Source organism: Terrapene carolina, unplaced genomic scaffold (genome assembly GCF_002925995.2).
Source record: "Terrapene carolina triunguis isolate 2854851 unplaced genomic scaffold, T_m_triunguis-2.0 Scaffold136, whole genome shotgun sequence".
Classification (NCBI taxonomy): domain Eukaryota; kingdom Metazoa; phylum Chordata; order Testudines; family Emydidae; genus Terrapene; species Terrapene triunguis.
Window position 1 is genome coordinate 5,522,233 of NW_020664487.1, and position 19,031 is coordinate 5,541,263.

At 38.2% G+C, this 19,031-nt stretch overlaps 1 protein-coding gene across 3 annotated transcripts in view; it reads right to left on the bottom strand.

The window, feature by feature from the left end:
• Nucleotides 1-19,031, bottom strand: part of ANKRD17 (ankyrin repeat domain 17) — a 100,659-nt gene that overhangs the window by 16,790 nt on the left and 64,838 nt on the right. For 2 of the 3 annotated variants that reach the window (XM_026653337.2, XM_024196797.3), the window contains 10 exons: nucleotides 16,827-16,975; nucleotides 14,363-14,474; nucleotides 13,988-14,133; nucleotides 11,934-12,076; nucleotides 8,785-8,998; nucleotides 7,219-7,394; nucleotides 6,152-6,314; nucleotides 3,803-3,898; nucleotides 1,457-1,573; nucleotides 154-325 (listed from right to left, as the gene is read on the bottom strand). In XM_026653337.2, coding sequence (XP_026509122.1) covers nucleotides 154-325; nucleotides 1,457-1,573; nucleotides 3,803-3,898; nucleotides 6,152-6,314; nucleotides 7,219-7,394; nucleotides 8,785-8,998; nucleotides 11,934-12,076; nucleotides 13,988-14,133; nucleotides 14,363-14,474; nucleotides 16,827-16,975 — 1,488 coding nt within the window. The remainder of the gene's footprint in view (nucleotides 1-153; nucleotides 326-1,456; nucleotides 1,574-3,802; nucleotides 3,899-6,151; nucleotides 6,315-7,218; nucleotides 7,395-8,784; nucleotides 8,999-11,933; nucleotides 12,077-13,987; nucleotides 14,134-14,362; nucleotides 14,475-16,826; nucleotides 16,976-19,031) is intronic. The other variant, XM_026653336.2, reaches the window with a different exon arrangement.

A 19,031-nucleotide genomic window follows, 5' to 3' on the forward strand; every position in this document is an offset into this window, starting at 1 on the left:
TTAGTAAAATTTAAAAGTCATGTTAGATATAGCAAATATGGATGGACTACATGAAACCTTATATCAAAGTACTGATAAAAAAAGCTGTAATCATACTGGGAGTAAAAAATTATGGGAAAAGATTAAATCTATGGGAAACAGCAATAAGACTACCTTCAGCTTTCAGCTTTTCCTTCTCTTGAGCAGCTTGTAGTTCAAAATTCTCTTTATTTTTAGCTTCTATTTCTTCTAGTTTTCTTCTTTGTTCTTCCTTTTTCTTTCTCCGTTTCTCTTTTCTTTTTTCTCTTTTGGCAGCCAAAGCCAGCCTCCTGCTTTCTTCCCTCAGCTGTAAGTCAAGAACATTTTAGCAGTATGAGAGTACTGCAAGTTGATAAAGAGGAACCGTGCACCATGTTCGGGAGCAATGTGAATGCTTCAAGATTACTTCTTTTTTACATTACAATTTGCAACTGTGAAAATCAAACATCTAATTTAATTAGTTAAATTATGTTTAGACATCAAAAGGCCAATATTTTCCACTCTGACCTGCACTATGGATCTCGATTGTACATTTAACTCTGCAAATATAAACAATACATATTGCAGCGGAGAGGAGAATTTTGCCCTATATTTTAATCTTCAAGCGTACCTATAGAGCATGTGCATATGAAGCACAAGCCAAATCAAGAATGCATGAAACTTACCAAAAAGAATGAAGATAAACCATTTTCAATTAGAGTGAGATGGTAAAATATATGCTTATTAAAAATGCTGCAACTAATGTGGCACTAGAAGCTCAAATTAATACAGATTTTAGATCAAATATATTTGTGCTAATGTCACCAGGTACAGACTCTTCAGTAAGCTCAGTTTGTACAAAATAACTTTCTGCTTTATATTAATCTTTTTGGGAAATGCTTATACCAAGAAACAGTGTCCATACATAAGCATTTCTTTAATGATATTCTTTTAAACTTGATATGCAGGAGGTAAAGCATACTCAGACAATAAATACTGTGCAACAGGTTTTCTGTTACTGTGTGCCATCTACAAACTATAATTACCTTAAAATCATATTTTATATCTATCTATCTATGAATGATTTAAGATAATTATAGTTTGTATATATATATATAAAATAATCAATCATATATAATTATCTTTTCTTATATTTGCACAGATTATTTTGGAGTTCTAACAGAAAAAATAATCTATCCGGAATAGCTGTCTGAAGCACTTTCACTGCCAAAGAAACATCAGTGAAGTTTTGGCCACCTAAAAGGTGGATTTTATGGTGGCTAAACATTCACTGGGTCCCTCTTTGTGGTAAATATTTCCACACACCTCTAGCCCGAGAGAGAGCGAGAGCGCGTGTGTGTTTGTTTTTAATTCAGGCCCAGATCTTGTATAGTTTCTTCTGATGGTGGAGACATTTTGGTCACAGAAATGAAACTTGAAAAGAAAGGGGACTCCTTACCTTCTCTAAATCCAGCTCTTCTAAAAGAATGCTTGCGTTTTTGTTTGCTTCAGCAGCCTGTCTATCTTTGGCTTGTACTATTGATTCCATACAAAGGTGGCATTTCTTTAACATCTCCTAAAATGACAAAGTAAATCAATCTTCTGTCTGAAAACATAAAATTCTGTAATATGTATTGTATTTGTTGATAAACTTATATTTTCCAAATGATACGAGATTTACAGATTTGCTCAATTAGTTGTATAAATCAATCATTTTTAAAAGGTTTTAAAGAAAAAATGTGAAGAATATTGGTATTTTGTATTGGAGGCATATTGGTACAAAGCATTTTTAAAATATTTTATTATTTTAATTACTGGTCTTTTAACTGCTAACATGCTGTGGAAACTACAGAATCTTTTATTATGAAAGAAGCAGTCTGACACACACAGAACCACAGCTACTCAACTGTCAACAAAGGGGAGTTTTGTGGTGATATTTAGAGTACCATCAGAAAAAGGAATAGTGTTTTCTCTTGTTTTTTTAATTTAATGCTTACAAAAGATTTCTTAAAGCTCTGGAGACTGAAACTCTCTATTTATCCACAGAATAGGTGGAACAAGGCCAGCAAAGCTTTTCCACACTACTCCACTTATGTGCCTCAATTTTGGCTTGGATGGACAGCCACATGCTTGAAAGAGTAGTTCAGTTTCTACTTCTGCTCAATTACTGGCTTCCTTGCTGAGTCTATCAGGAATTTGGTTAGTAAAAATGATAAATGTGGACACGTGCCCTCACTTGTAGAACTGTCACAGAAGCTGAACCAAGGTTCTGGAACTATTTGACTCAAGGGATAACTACTAAGTTCATAATGTTCAGGTCTAAATGCAGTACCCAACTCCTGCTTAACTTTCCTTCCGCAAGTTCCTCCATTCCCCCTTCCTTATACATACTATATTACAATAAAGCCTAGTATCCCTAATTGGGTGCCAACTGCGCTGGGCACGGTGTTGTCCAACAGAGGAGACAGTCCTTGCCCCGGAGAGTTTAAAACCGAAGGCTGCTGAACAGGATAAAACAGGCTGATGAAACAGAAAGGGGGAAAAGGGATTGGGAAGCTGAAGTAACAATAAAATGATAAAAGAAAGTTGGGAAGGAAAGTAGATGTCACAGCTCTAACCAAATAACCCAGCAACATTCTCTCTCTCTCTCCACGCTAAGAAGGAAGTCCTTGGGAAGTTCTCAGATACATTGTGATGTGGGCCATATCAATATTTGGATGAATGGCATTAAATTCTTGCAAACTCACAGAACTTTGCCGGTGAGGTGAGGGGATGGGGGGAAGAAGTGCCATGGAGAGTGCTGTCTCCTCACTCATGTCATCCTCCAACACTGCACAGCCTGAACTTCAGGGAGGAGATTTTGCAGGGAGTGTGATGATGGTGCAGGGAATCAGGGATACAGTGGAAACACTCTGTACTACCACCGCTCTACTTTTCTCATGATCTACTTCCTGCTGATGCCTTATTCCTTTTGATACCTGATGCCATTTGCCCATACCAACCTGGACCAGAGATGAACAATGCAAGAGATAGAACTTTCACAGCAGGTGAGAGGCTCAAAAGATATTACCAATCCCCTGAGAAGCAATTACTTAATATTATGGAAACTGGGAGGCCATTTATGCAAGACAAATGGATAGCAATTCAATCCAACAGCAATTCACTTACTCAACAGCAAGTGTCAACTTCAGATATTTAGTTCAAGCTCAGAACAGCATTGGATCCCAAAAATACTGAACAGCATAAAAGGAATGCTTGCTTATAAAGCAGCAATGGATAATATATTACTGTTTGTTTACTGCATTTAATCACCATCAGGAGAACAATCTTTCAACTATGTTTAAGAATGGAAGACTTTAGGAGCTTCACTGGAGTTATATGAATATAATCAAATGTCACATTGGAAATGTTAGAATGTTATATTTATTTTTATGGAAAAGAAAAACAAAGTTGCCTTCTGTAATAATATTTAAAAATGCAGTAGAACTTCACTGATCTGAGCAAGTGTCTGGGAAACTAACTGAAAATTAGCAAGTAATTATTGGCAAGTTGCTTTTACTGCCATTTTCACAACCATTTACTGTAATTTGTACTACTGTTACAGTATTTGGATTTTCAATTTTTACCAAAATAAAACACATTTATTTTGAAAATCATGGTATACTTGCTTTGCCAGTCAAGCAGATGTTCACGGTAAATTCTACTCCAACCTTGATTATTCACACTTAGAACTATTCTTTTAGCAATACTTTTCAGTCTTACCAAAATCTTGCTAAGAGTAGCCACACTACAACAATGCCCTTACCTTGTCAGTAATCGTTGCTATGTATCGCATACATTCTGAATCGGATGGAAACTGGTTTACTTCTTTCACTAGATAGCGCACCACCTTTACATGACCCTGAAAATTTAATTTCAAACATCAGGTTATTTCATAGCAAATTAATCGCTCTTTTAAAGCACTATACATTTGTCAAACATGGCTGTCTCTGGAATATCTTGTATTAATCAATAGCTCTGTTACTGAGGCATCAGGCATCTACCCTTCCAAACTCTTTCAAATATTAATTAATACCCAATTTCTCAAGTCTGGAGATGCTCCACTCCTTTCCTCTCCTTCACACATCTTTTTAGTTAAAAAGTTACCTAAATTATTCAAGTATTTTTGGTTTTGGAATGTCAAATTCAATGTTTTTTTCCCATTTCAGACACTTCTCACTCTCTTCTCCATGATCAAGAAGAAAACCCTTGATTTTAAAATGTGTGGGTATTTATTGTGGAGAAGTGGTTTCTTTTGAAAAATGTATACTAGTTATCTTTGAAAAATGCTATTTGCATCACATGTACAGTAGTCAAGTTTTCATAATTCAAAATCTTTTATCTATACAGTTCAATGTGCTATATCATCAATAGGATGGAATAGAACATCGTCAATGGGAGAAAAACACGGAGGCAAAGTCAAGATGCTTAATTTCAAACCAAGTACAATGGTTAATTACAATATTTATCTTGTAACAAATGAACAATGCAATTTTAATCATTTTAACTTGATAGCAGTTGGTGATATAGAGTAGCTTAGAGATTGACTGGTTGCTTACTGACTGATTTAGGGAACAAATCCACTGGTGGTATACATGTTTCTGCAAAGAGAGCAGTCTATCCTGGGACTTTCATCACTAGATTCATTTTTTATTACATATCATCTTGGGGAGAGAGGTCTCCTACTATTAAGATCATATGCAAAACAGCCTCAGTAACCCTCCCTTGATTCATGCTGGAACTGAGTACCTTGCATGCAATATCTTGGCTAATGAGGTCCTGAAAAGTCATCCAAACCAGAGGCTTCATCAATAATCAAGTCATAGATGGTATTAGCCACTAAGCTTTCATTTACCAACATCAACTGAAGAGCAGGGTTCATGACACCCTTCTCTACTGAGCAATTCCAGCAAACCTATGCAATACCAATAGAACAGATATTTAATAGTTCAAACTTGGCTTATACCTCACTAATAATGTATTACTGCCAAGCCTTCTCTTGCTCATGAGAGATCCAAGGGATCAAACGTTTGCCTTCACACCTTTCCAGTTCCATAGGTGTCCATATACTCTACTTCTGGCAGTAACCAATCATTTAAAATGCAATTTTGTATACTAATATTTACAAAGTAATAGTTTACTCATGTCACACTGGGTCCTTGTGATGGGGTGTGCTCCCCATACTGGCCCTATAAAAGCTGATTTAGGCCAGGTAGGCCCAATCAGCTAATTAGGCTGAAAATGGGGGAGATTTAGGCTGGAAACTGCTAATTAGAGAGACGCTCACCTGCAAAGGACAGGTGGGGATTCTACAAAAGGAAATTGGAAGCAGAAGGGGCTGCTGGGAAAGTCTGCAGTCACTCCCTGGGCAAAGGGAGATATGTTTGGGCTGGCAAACCCAGAGAGTGGGAAGGTCAGGAAGAGGACAGGGCTCAGGAAAAGGCAGTAAGGTCTAGACAGGAACAAACCTTGACCACTGGTTAGAGGGTCCCTGAGCTGGAACCTGGAGTAGATGGCGGGCCTGGGTTCCCTAATCAGCTACTGGGAAAGTGGCACAGGCAGTGCACAGGAAGACTGCCTGAGCGTGTTTGTGGAGAAGAGATTTTCCCCCCAAAAAAGGAAACCATAATAATGGCCTAGCCAGGGGCTGAATGATGAAAAGGCCAGAGCAGTTCTTGGAGCAAGAGAGAGCTGCAGACAAAGAGGGTGTGGAGGGACATCTTACAACCACAAGGAGAGGTGTCAACCTGGTGAGCTATTCCTCAGAACGGCCAGGAGGAGGCATCATCCTAATGGTGACTGGAGCACATGGTCACAGTCCCAAAGAACCGGATAGCTAAGACTAACTCTTTCCCATGAATGTTTCTGCGACATGTTGGCAAAGCATAACGTTGCATAGGTGATGCAAATACCTGTTTTTGTGGGTTCAAATCAGACCCTCAAAATATTTATGTAAGTTTTTCATTTACTCTTTTAAATATTGTGATAATTAAAGAAGAGATTTAGTAGATCTAATGTACCCATGTTCTGATTACCATCGCACAGTTAAATTTACAAAGAAATATCTGAATAAGGAAGGAAGGAAGAAAGAAAGAAAGAAAAAAATCCATTCTACCTTTCGAAAGGCTGCCATAAGAGGCGTTATCTTTCTGTTATCAGCAGCATCCACATCTGCTCCAGCTTGTACCAGTAGCTGGACAACATCGAGATGCCCACCATTTGCTGCAAGCCATAGTGGAGTATTCCCCTTCTTATTCCGTACATCAATGTGAGCTCCCCTAAAAAAAGCAAATTGTTTTGATCAAAAATTGAATCATGCTTTGAGAATAAACAATACACAGGACCTGTATAATTAGGTCATTACCTATTTCAACTAACCTTTTAGCATTAAAATACTGTATTTTATATATGTTTGGCATGGAGATGCTCGAGTTTCTAAAATTGTTTTTTGACCTTCTGAATCATTATAATGATATAAACATTTACAATACACAAGCAGTATGGTAACCTGAGAGCATGCCAGAAATCCAGACTCAGGAGCTATCTCTGAACCTTTGTTTCTAACTGCAGGTGTATCTCAAGTCGTGGTCAGGCTTATAGGAGGGGCTTGCTGACAGCTGTTTCTATATGCCTTCTGCTGGTCTATTCATGAACGTGCATTGGTATCTACCTTGGAAATGGCTGCTAATGGGAGCATATTCACAGTAACAGTGAATATTACAAGATGGCGGGTTCAAAAGATACATCCTTCTACAATGAGGATGCAAGGAAATATTGAGATCCCTGATCTGATTCTTAGGTCTAAGCCTGGTGAGGAAGAAAATACATGTTTGGGTCGAATACAAAGTGTAAGCTAAAATTACTAAATGTTACATCTCCTGTGAAATATAGAAAGGCAAGACAAAAACAACGAGGAGTCCAGTGGCCCCTTAAAGGCTAAGGGATTTATTTGGGCATAAGCTTTCGTGGGTAAAAAACCCACTTCTTCAGATGCATGGAGACATCTGATGAAGTGGGTTTTTTACTCACAAAAGCTTATGCCCAAATAAATCTGTTAGTCTTTAAGGTGCTACCGGACTCCTCGTTGTTTTTGTGGATACAGACTAACACGGCTACCCCTCTGATAAAAGCAAGACAATCAGCATTCAAGACCCTTTAACGGCATAGCTTCAAATATGGTACCTGCTAATGAGAAGCTCACAGAACTTGTAGTGCCCTTTGTCTGCTGCTATGGTTAAAGCTGTATCTCTCGATGAGGGTACTGGAGGAGCATTAACATCTGCACCTTTGTCCAGAAGAACTCTGCCTACCTCTGCATACCCACCCGAGGCAGCTTCCATTAATGGCGTGAGACCAGTCTAGGTTGAGTAAGCAGGGGGAATAAGAGTTAGTTTTTGGTTTTAATTTTTTTTTTAAATAAAAGCCAGGAATAACGTCAGCTTGCAGCAATAAGTTTAAGTTCAAACAGATGCATTTCCATCACTACCTTACAAGCCACGTTTATATAAACCGTTACCAACATTTAAAAGGAAAAAACAAAATCACCTGCTGCTGGCCAAGAGTGTGGACCGTGCACGCACTGCGTTATATTTTGGAGACTAAACATGCTTTTGGGGATAAATCCTGGACCTGCGCTTTGCAGCACCAAGAGGTGGAGAAGCCCCTGGCTATCATGTTACTAGGCTTTTTACAGTAGCCCAACCAAATCTTGTACCGGTTTGGGCATGAGGAGCAGGTAGCAAAGAAGGGATGTTCTGCTGTGGAGCTCATGTAAACAGGTTTCTGCATGGGGAGGGAAAACCTCAACTGCAGCAACACCTGTATGGGGTCTACTGGGTGGGGAGGGAGATAGCCAGACAAGTCTTGGAGGGGAGAAATCCTATTCTAACAGCTGGTATAGAAGCAGATCCTGTGAGTTTAACTCTTAACTTATGTTCCATTTAGTGGGCAGAGGGAAGGGAGGCAACCATTGACCTGATCAGACCTATCTTCATTCCTTGGTTGACAGCTCCATTTTAATGCTGTCTGTCAGGGACACTACATGGTAGGTCAACTGACGTAGCTGGCTGGAATATTGACTGTCAGCTGAAAAGGCTTTTCTCTACTGTCATCCTCCACCCCAATGGCTGTCAAATCTGGCAAGGAGAGGAAATGCTAAGTGAAGTCACAAACTCTGTCCCTGGCAGGGGAAGGGATTTGATGGCTGCAGAATTGCTGTACAGCCTCGTTTACGGGGTGCACACCTCCGGATTCCATTTCACCTTCATGGCTGTGGAAGCCAGGCAGACTGTAGAGATTCAGCCAACGAACATAGCTTGGGTTAAGATCAGCTTTTAATTTTTAAAAATATGAAGGTCTCAAGAAATTTAATATAAAATGATGAAGTGTAAGATTTATCATCATTCTGATGCTTGTCATTATTTGAAGATTAAATAAAGCTCCAGAAGCTAAAACAAATGTTTTTATGTACTGTACACACAATGGGTGTATGTCTGTGTGTAAACCAACAGTAACCTTAAAACAAAGATATTTCTTTTCTTTTAAATAGCTCTATTGAAACTCAGCCTCTTCCTCGTTGGTTTCAATAGGCGTGTGCACAATCTATAATCATATAGTTACTACATAGGAAACACTTACTTTCCCTCTTTAGTTAACTTCCAAGGGGGAAAAAGTCACGTGAAACATAGAACTAAGTTCTTAGTATAAATCTGCTTAGCTGAAAGACACATATCTCATCCAGTTCCTTACCTTAGCTCTATGCTCGACATTTGCTTTTCTGTCAAGCAGTAGACTAACTACTTCAGTTCTTCCTTGGAAACAGGCCAAAGTCAAGGCAGTATTCCTATTGGTCTCTATCTGGGCATTAATATCAGAGCCCATGTCCAACAATAGCTTAACAGCAGCAGTGTGCCCATTCATAGCTGCCAACATTAAAGGAGAAATGCCCAGTTTGCTACCAGTTCTGGGGGGAAAAACAAACGAACAATTTTAATTTTCATTATCTTTGAAAAGGGTGATAGGAAAATTAGAATGTGAAAAAGGAAAGTTCTTCAACTTGAATAACTTCTAGTTTGGGAAGGCTGATAAAAGCAAGATCTTCTATAATGTTTGCATTTGTAGGTATTATGTACTCTCCTTTTAGAGTATTAGTTGTCTTATGAGGAAATTACTTTTTAGCAAAGCTAAGCATTTTGTTGAGTCATGCAATCTAAAGATCAGGGTCATGTACTTTTTCACCATGAAAGAAATTACAAACATTTTGAAAAGAAAGATTAGTTACCATTGGTAATTCTGAGCTTATTACTACTAGCAGAAATGCAGCTCAAAATAGAAAAAAGTGTATCCATACTAAACCTGAAAGTTTCCTTTTTCTGAGTAATGAGGTCACAAATCTGTTACAGTAGAGCTCTAATCTACCTGCAGCACTGGAAGCAGAACCAGCCCTGCTAACTCAAGATGGATATTACAGTAATGTACTGCAGAGCATAACAAACTTTGAAACATACTGACTGACCCAAAAGCCATAACACACTTCTCAGCATGTTACTGAAAATCTGCCAAAGGGAGGCCATATCTGTTGATCTTATTACTAAGAGAAAAGTAGTTTTCAGGTAAGGATGGATACATTTTCTCATTCTCTCATATGAAGGTCCACAGGTCTGTTCCACTGATTTTAATCACTGGGTACATCTAGGGAGGGAGAAAGTGATGTTACAACTCTATAAATCTATTATTAAGGCCATTCTCTACTACCGGAAGACTAAAATTGGGAGCACCTTTCTCTCAAAGGAGCGAGTGTTCAATTTGGAAAGCTGTAAGGACATACTAAGTGATGACCATGTGACCCCCTGGGAGATGATCTCATGAGATATAAGGCCTCTACCGCTCTTCAGGAAGAGTACTCCGACATTAGTGATAAACACTTTTTGCTTTGAAGACGCCATAGAAAAAAACACATTAGTCACCACTGAAATATTCTGTGGTTTTCTCTCCATTTAACATAGGATGCTAATGCATGAAGAGGCAATTTGATTCGTAAGATGGTATACTGTGTTTAATGTAAGTCTGGAGCTCTCTGAAGGACTATTTTAAACCATACGAAAGCTATAGTACTATGTTTCTATAGAATGCTGGAATTCTAAAACAGGATAGTGCGGCCACGTGAAGAGCCACGGTCCCTAGACCACTGCATTTGAATGTCAGTTATGTCAATTATGTTTTTGTGTACCTCACGTGGGAAATCTCTTGAGGTTAGCAGCGTGGAGTGGACCTTTCCCAAATACCTGGATGTCCCGAGGCAAACTATGTCCCAGAGAGATTTTCTGCAGTAGGCCTGATTCCTGACTGCACAAAACACAAAAATATCTATCCAGGAAGCAGTCAGTGCAGACCAGAGTAGCTTGGTCTTTCTGGACTTAGTTGCCATGCTGTACTCCAAGAAGATGAGCAGGAGTACAGGGCACCGAGTTTATATATATTTTGGCCAAGCTGATTCTGCTTGACAGCTCTAAGTACTCTGGGACTGAACTAAGCATAGACTCATAGAATATCAGGGTTGGAAGGGACCTCAGGAGATCATCTAGTCCAACTCCCTGCTCAAAGCAGGACCAATCCCCAACTATTTTTTTTGCCCCAGATCCCTAAATGGCCCCCTCAAGGATTGAACTCACAACCCTGGGTTTAGCAGGCCAATGCTCAAACCACTGAGCTATCCCTCCCCCCCATGGTGGTCATGGTTTCAGTGTCTCCTCTGCAGCAGGAACGTCTGGAGTTGCTTGCCTGCAAGGCAGGTCAGTATCATTAACCCCATCTTACAGGCACAAAAAGGTGAAGTGTCTTGTCAGAGGTCACCCAGCAGTGTCAGAGCCAGGATCAGAACCCAGGGCTCTGGTATCCCAGGCTAACTCATGATTCACATTGACCCCCTTGCCTGAAGGCAGAATGAGAACTGTCTGGGGTCATCAGAGGCTGGGCCGCACACCACTTCCTGCCAGTGAATGGCAGATCTTGTTCCACCCTCCAATGCTACAAGTAGGATGAAGACTCACTGGAACAGATTCGTGGGCTTCAGTATGGGAGAGAAAGTGACTTTATGACACAAAGCATGGGAGTCCGATATTTGAGACTTTAACTACTATAAATCCTTGTGAAAGAAAAATGGTACTGTTTATATTTTTTAAAATTTCAATTGTGAACAATTTCCCATCCTGCTTTAAAGCTTTGATATTTGTCTCCTTTGCTCAGTGTCCCAGACAAAGTCATGCTACAGCAATATGGCTGCAAACAGAAATAAGGTCAGACAGAAATATTTACATGCTAAAACTATTAGAAAAACTTTATTTACAAAGAGCCTACTGTCTTTTGAACTATCAGATTGGTGAGCAAAAGAGAATATTCTTCTACATACAGTAACTTCTACATATTATAAAATAATTTTTTAAATAAAATTTTTGGTAACTGGGCTGGAGAAAGGGAAAGTGTGTGGGGGGGGAGAATAAGAAAGGAGATGCTGTCTAGGTGAGTGATTGTTTCTTGTTTCAAAAGTATCTATACTCAGCTAGCAGATGGATCAAAGTCAGTAGGAGGATTTTCACCATAACCCAGAAAGGAGTGCTAAGTTTTGCTACCAAACTCATGGAGAGATGCTTGAAGGAAGGGGGAGAAAGGAACAGGAGTTAAAATGGTATGGGTCTTCAAAAAGCATACTTGAACTGTTCCTGTCTAAAACTGGGCAAAAACTAAAGCAATGTAAACCGTACATTTCTTTAAATATTGTATCAAGATTAAAAGCTTTGGGAATGAGTTTTTGTTTCATACAATCACCAAAGTGAACTTTTATTTTAGATTTAACAAGCAACTATAAAAGCAGGGGAGGAGAGATGAAAAAGAGAACTTGCCTAGAATTGATTTCTGCACCAGCATTTAGTAGGATTTTGATGATGTTCACATAGCCACCAGAAGCAGCTAGACTTAGAGGTGTGTAATCAGAAACGTTCCTGTGCTCTTTGTTTGCCCCTCGAGCTAGCAGCAGCTCCACCACCTGCAATGTTACAAAATAAATTACTTTTGATTCTCTCCTTAAAATTGAAAACCTAACTGGAGAACATGTTCTAAATGTCTGAATACACCAAAAAGACATGTCTAGAAAAAACAGGTCTCTGTATTGAAAGCAATCCTTTTAAAAAGAAAGAACTTGAACTCTTCAACACCATGCCCCTAGCCTCAGAAAAACATATTACGGTTGCAATTACTTCTCCTAAATTTCATGGCAATAAAATTAAAAAATGTTAATAAAATATATCACTCCCCAAAGTTGACAATAAAATAGTTTCTGGCTTGGGTAATTACAAATTTGAGAAGAAAAAAACCCAGTACGTAATGACATTGTGCAAAGGAAATGTCTTTACTCTGTGGAAAAAACTACAGTGTCCATCTCCAGTTATATAAGCCCAGTAAATCACAATGATTTAAGAGTACTTCAGCTACCCATGCTATACAATTTTCTCCATCCCGACAGTGAAGCACTCTTGCTCTCTGATCATCCCACTTTTGGATTATGAGTAGATCTTTAGCTGAATATACTAAACAAACATTCATCATTTTCAGTCAGGGTGCTGAGGTGGGACCTAGAAATCAGTGGTGTGCCTTCTCCCTATTTTCCCCAGCTACTCCACTGCACAAAACTCTCAGAAGCAGTATAGAATTGTTTCTCTGCTTCTGCACTGAAGCAACCGTTATTGGTTATTGTAACTCTTAACAGAAGAGGTATAGTGTGTGTGTGTGTGTGGGGGGGGGAATACAAACTACTTCTTTCTTACAGGTGTGGCTTCCTTACCCGTTCATTTGTAATCAAGTGGTCAAGCCCTGCATATTCTGTAGAAAGGTGGACTTACATTCTGCAGGAAGGTTCCTGGTTTCTGTAGCACTCTGGTGCAAGAGATTTAATTCTGGGGCAGTTCCTTTTACAAAATTGATTTTAATTAGCTAAATATGGACATTAACAATACACCCAGTATTGCTGCTTCTCACAATTACAGCAACTGCTAAGACAAATGGTCTCAGACATTTTAACCAATATGTCCTGAACTATTCACTATTCAAGATAATGTTAAAAATATTTACCTGTCTACAGCGATTTAGAATTGGGGCAGACGTAACACTCATACAATATGGGTACTAATTATTCTTCAGCAGGCATACCCAAAGAGCAGAAACATTCAGTTAAAGTGGTTATCTGTTGCTATTTGATGTAGCAGTGGAGAGCTGGGATGGGGAGAGCTGACTACTGTCTAGTGGTTTGCTGATATGGGAATCTGTTTTCAAACCCCTTCTTGCAAATGTCGAGTCACCTCAGACCAACGAGGTGAGGGGTCAAGGGGAAATGTGGGCTCTTCCTGACATGAAAAGCATCAGTTATCTACTGGGTGCCAAAAATCCCAACTGTCAAAACTTCCCACGTTCTAAGACAACTTCTACAATACATTTGTGCATTGTCAACACGCAACTCTAGCACACTGAAAATTGGAGGCAACACAGACTATTTGAACACAAGAACATAAACAAAGGAACTGTGAATGACTGCGTTATTCACTTTCAGATTTAATTCAATACAATTTAGCTTTTTAAAATGTAAAGGTATCTCAGAATTCTAAATCAAAATGTCACAGAAACCAAGGAGCCTTGCTCTTGAACGTAGGTCTAGCTTGCTGCTAAATACTGGATTATTTCTTATATTCATATTATAATACATAACCAATCCTCAGTGAGTTTGCAGTTCATCAATATATATAGTTTAATAGCAACAGTCCTTTAAAGTTGGGGTGCTGTGGAAGTCTAGGCATATTTGTTGCCCATACTAGGGAAAATAAATTTGCTCTTAATCTAAACCATGTAACTTACAACCTGCTTCTACAGTAAGGGTGCCTTTATACATGGGTAAATTTCACTTCACCTCTTGTCTTCCCCCTGAACAAGCCAAAGACAACGGCGTGTCCTTGGTTCTCTCAGATTGGGCTTCAATATCTGCACCATTGTCCAACAAGATTTCGACAACACCAACATGACCAGCTGTTGCAGCCAAAATAAGCGGAGTAAATCCTGAAACAGAATAAAGAATGTTTGAATATCTCTTCATCTATTTTTAAATCATTAACAACTTTAGTTATAGCAATAAAAAGAAAGTTGGGTCACCACAAATAAAGTCTAAAATAAATGTAAAACTGTACGTAATGCCAGGTTCTAAGCATGTAATTGTTTTGCTACATTGTAAGATACTGGAGTTCACTCTAAACGGAACCCACATATACCAATATACTGAGATTCCTACCTTTTTTGTCCCTATGCTCAATGTTAGCTCCTCTCTCTAGCAGCGTTTGTACTAATTCTTCGTGGCCACCAGCACATGCAAGTGTCAATGCGGTGTCATGATTACTCTCCGTCTAAAAGAAAAAAATTACACATACTTCAAAACAGTAAAATACATTTTCCTTCATTTTAAAATTCCATGGTCATTACTGCATGAAGATTTAAATGTACCTCCTTTACAAGACAAATCTTTTAAAAGCCCAAGAAATGTTTTAAATAACTCTATAGATGTTTTTCTTGTGAAACTAACTATAATCATCCTCAAATTAGATAAGCTTCTGAAGTCAGCTCTTTAAATAGAGATTTAATAAGCACCTTCAAGAACTGAGATATATCATATATTTTCTGATAAACTGTTTAATCTCTAAAAGTCATAATGCCAGTCCTGCAATTTACACTCAAAATACAAGAGGCATTAAAAATCGTTGCCGTCTAAGAAATGCATGGATTTTATTTTTAATTTTTACCCCCTATAGCAAATCTACAAATAAAAATTAATTCTCATCCTTATAGCTAGTGTTTCTGAAGGAACTACAGCATTAGGCCTTAGCAGCTGGTAAGCCAAACAGAGGGAGCACAAATGAATTGGCAGGATTTATTTCTGGAGCAGTGCTAACATTATTGATAAACACAATAGAAAGGTTGTGAAGGGAAACATGGGGGCTGAAGTAAGTGTTTGACAAAAAGAATAAGGATAAAGTTGATAGGTAAGTCAATTTTGATTTCTAGTTAATAAGAGAATGGATTAACTAGGCCTAGTGCTTGAAAAATGAAAAAACATGTTTCCAATTTTGTATTTAAATTTTTGAAATCCAGGCCTATGTAGGTCCCTGTAACTTTTTTGGAAGGTGGGAGGTTTCCTTGATTTTAAGACCCAGAAAAAGGATGACTTGAGAGGCTTTAAATTGCCCTCCTCCATTTCCGCCAGCAGAGAGTGAAATCTTGGCCCAAATGTCTTTAATTCAGCACAAAAAGTTCCCATGTTTCCTTATTAATAGGAAGGTAAGAACTCAAAAAGTTGACACTTCCCAGAAATATGCCATCCATAACTGTTGACATTTTTAACTTGGCTTAGAACATTATGCTAAACAACTGCAGTCCTAGGAGCAAGGAGAGGTGAAGTAAGCTATGCTGCCAGACTCAAAGTATTGACACACTGTGAAGACTTTCATTTCTTCAAATGAACTACTTTTCACTAAAAAAACAAATCCTTTATTGCAATACTTCTCAAACTCTGGTCCCCAGGAAACATTCAGACCCCTGCAGTGAGCTTAAGTGATCACTCTTCTGAGGAAGTCCATCAACTGCTAGAATTACAGAACCACTGCGGTATTTATAACTCCACATAATGAGCTCACAATAGACCCTACATTTTGATCACTGGTAAACTAAGTGGGTTATGGGAGCAGGATTAAAAGATACAAGCGGTTCTTTTAAATTTAAATTTTTCATGCTCCTGCTTTTAAAATGTTCTGATTTTTGTAGAATGCATCCACTGTCTCCAAGTAACCACTTCTATATTTCCTGTTATTTCTAATTATCTACCATCTTGGTATGATGCACTCATTGATTATGACATTACCTGTCAGGCCCATACGATGGAGTGATGTATGTTTCATCAAATCCTTCCAGTGCCTGGTTAAAGAATTATCAGCTCATTCAACGGTGTATATGTGCGAAAAAGGAAAAGCTGTGGCGTTTGATGCAATCTTTTACTGAGATTGTGACAAGACTTTTAGATGGAACACTTTATAAAGGCAGCAGCCATCTCGTTCTCTCTTTTTTTGTTTGTTTTAATTTCTACTCTGAGAGCAAATCCTTCTAAGACATTAAAAACCAGTTCCTGGCTGACATGTAGCAGAACAATGCAGCATAGGGCAGAGAGAACTGAAGTTTGGTACCAAGTTCTGTCTTCTGTTACCCAAGCTAGCAAGTACTGGGAATGCCACAAAGTTAACACAAGGTTACCAGTGGATCCCAGACAATTACGGAGAGAAGGTTATGTTGATTTGCACTGACCCTGCCAACCTAGAAACCAGGCTGACGGGTTGTGGAGAGTTATTTTGCCTGCTGACTGGCAGAAAGCTGATGAAAAATATCTTGGGGTAAGATTCAAATACCTGTTAGATAATGAAAGATATTTCATCAGAAAATTTATCACTTAGTATCGCACAAACAAGAGAAAGTGAAAACTAAATGATCAGTCACCGAACAAAATGCCTGTGTTTTTTCCCACCTGTTCTGTAGCCCAGATGAGAACACATTGCAATTGTCCTGTTGGATTATGCAGGATTTTAAATATTCCACCAAATAATCTAGAACGCAACTAAATATAAATCTGAACTGTTTACTGATGGTGATTCATTCATTATGTAGAAGCAAATACCTTCACCACCACAATTATGCTGCACTCATTTCAGGCTTACCTGTGCATCAATATCTATGGCAGGGTAGATTGGTAGCATGGCTGAAGGAGAAATGATAGGACTTGGAGCTGGCGTCTGAGGTTGGGAGACAGAAGTTGCAATGCTATGGGTAGGAGTGTTTGACATTGCAGATGCTCTTCCACTCACTGCTGTTAAACAGAATGACTACATTTAGTAAAGGTAAAATTTATTCTTCAGATCTGTAACATCACAACAAGTGGACAATGAAATACCAGAAAAATCTTGAATGCTTCTTAATAAATCATTGTATTTTGAAAATATATCACATTTAAACCTCTAATTCGTTGGCCTTAACAACTCTGAGAACTTAAAAACTAATTTAAGAAATAGACGGTATGAGAAATGTGTGAATGTTAGGTTTGCGGCATTTTCTGAAAGCCACCTCTGGAAAAAGAGAGCACTTTTCCTGATCACTTTATTCAAAGAGGTATATGATTAACTGACTCAAAAATTCCATGTCATTAAAAGGAGACTGGAGCACACTCAGAATAACTAGGTACTTAAAGCTATATATTTTGGCTAACTATGGGTCCTGGAGTTCCTATTCCAATCACAAGGTATTAATGCAAAATAGCAACAATGATAATGTGGAAGCGCCTGATCAATCAGAATTGATCAAATATGAACAACTATGTTACATGGGGGGGGGGAAGTTGAACATTTTTATAAAAATCATTTTGCCAATGGTATTGATTAAAAGTTCTGGCAAAGAAAAAAAGAAAACCATCAATAAATACTATTTTTGCTACATCATATCAAAATGGCATAATTAGCATTTTGAATGCAATATTTTCCTAAATAACCTTTTGCATTCAAGCTGTTCCAGTTTCTGGTAAAGCATCCTTTAAAATCATATGTTCTGTGTATACATTTTTAAAGGAATTAATGGATTTTCCTGCTTTCCTTTTTGATGTTAGTGAGGGTCTTTAGAACCTCACTGATTATACAGGAGAGCTATGTAAATGAAGATATACGAAGTGCTGTCAAATGCGCAAAGTAAAGGATTTGAAAAAAAAATTAAGTATTTTTTTGAATAATCTTAGGTGTTATTTGTAGCTCCAGTAATTACAAAATTTAGAGAAATGCATTTTTCAAATTGATAGTGTTCCTTTACTACATACAATGGAGTAGCTATGCAGGAATATATAGCAACCCCTACTCTTAAAGTTTCTAATGTTTTAAAATTTGTTCTTTGAAGTAGGTTTAATAATTGGGAGAGGTGCCAGATCACCAGCCCTGCACACTGAAGTCCTTTATTCAGCAGTAACGTTGTGGGCAGCAGCAATGCAACTTTCACCACAGCATCCCACCAACCTGACTGAGCCTCAGTCCAAAGAGGCCAATGTTTACTCTCTGTACTAACTCAATTCTTGGCCTTCTAGATGAAACTGCCAACAAGGGAGACAGCAAATGTCAATTATGATAGCAACAAATGGTAACCACCAACTTATTTCATACAGACCCAATGAACAATCTTACCAGATAATAATGACTTCTGGTCACTATCAAACCAAGTTTTACTCATGACTTAGAGGTGGAAGTCTGTGCCAGTCCCAAAGCCATCTAATTATTCATTCTTTAATTTTCACCTAAATAGCTAAAGAATGGCAACGGGCATCTTTAATGAAGAGGAAAACTGTCTCCCTTAGTACTTCATTACAAAGTTATCACTGGGTATGGAGTCAATTACTGGCACAAGACTTGAACCCAAGATGATTTGGCCCAAAGTTGAGGTGCACCATATGATTGATTTCAAATTAAAGATAATATCAACAAGAGTTGTGGTTTCAAGGAATTCTTGTTCAGGGAACATCATATCCAAAGGTTTCAGCCCAAGGTATTCATGTTCACCAGGATTCTTTTTTTTTTTTTAAACTTAAAAGCAGCTCAGGTTCATTATCCCTGTTATATAAAGGTGTTACCTAAAAAAAGGAATAGCTGTGGTTTGATTTAGAACAAAAAACAGGAAATTCAGAGTTAGATCTCTTGCTCCATTTTTTGTTCATTATATCAGAGTACATGTGGGTCAGATACTGAATTTTTCTAAAAGCCAGCAAAAAAACAAGAACCCTAAACTCTGAATTTACTACCTTTTATGGATTTAAAGAACAGAACTTTTCAAGCAGCACAAAGTATTTTAATTCCTAAAAAGTTAAAGACATCTTGGAAAAAAGTTTGATTCCC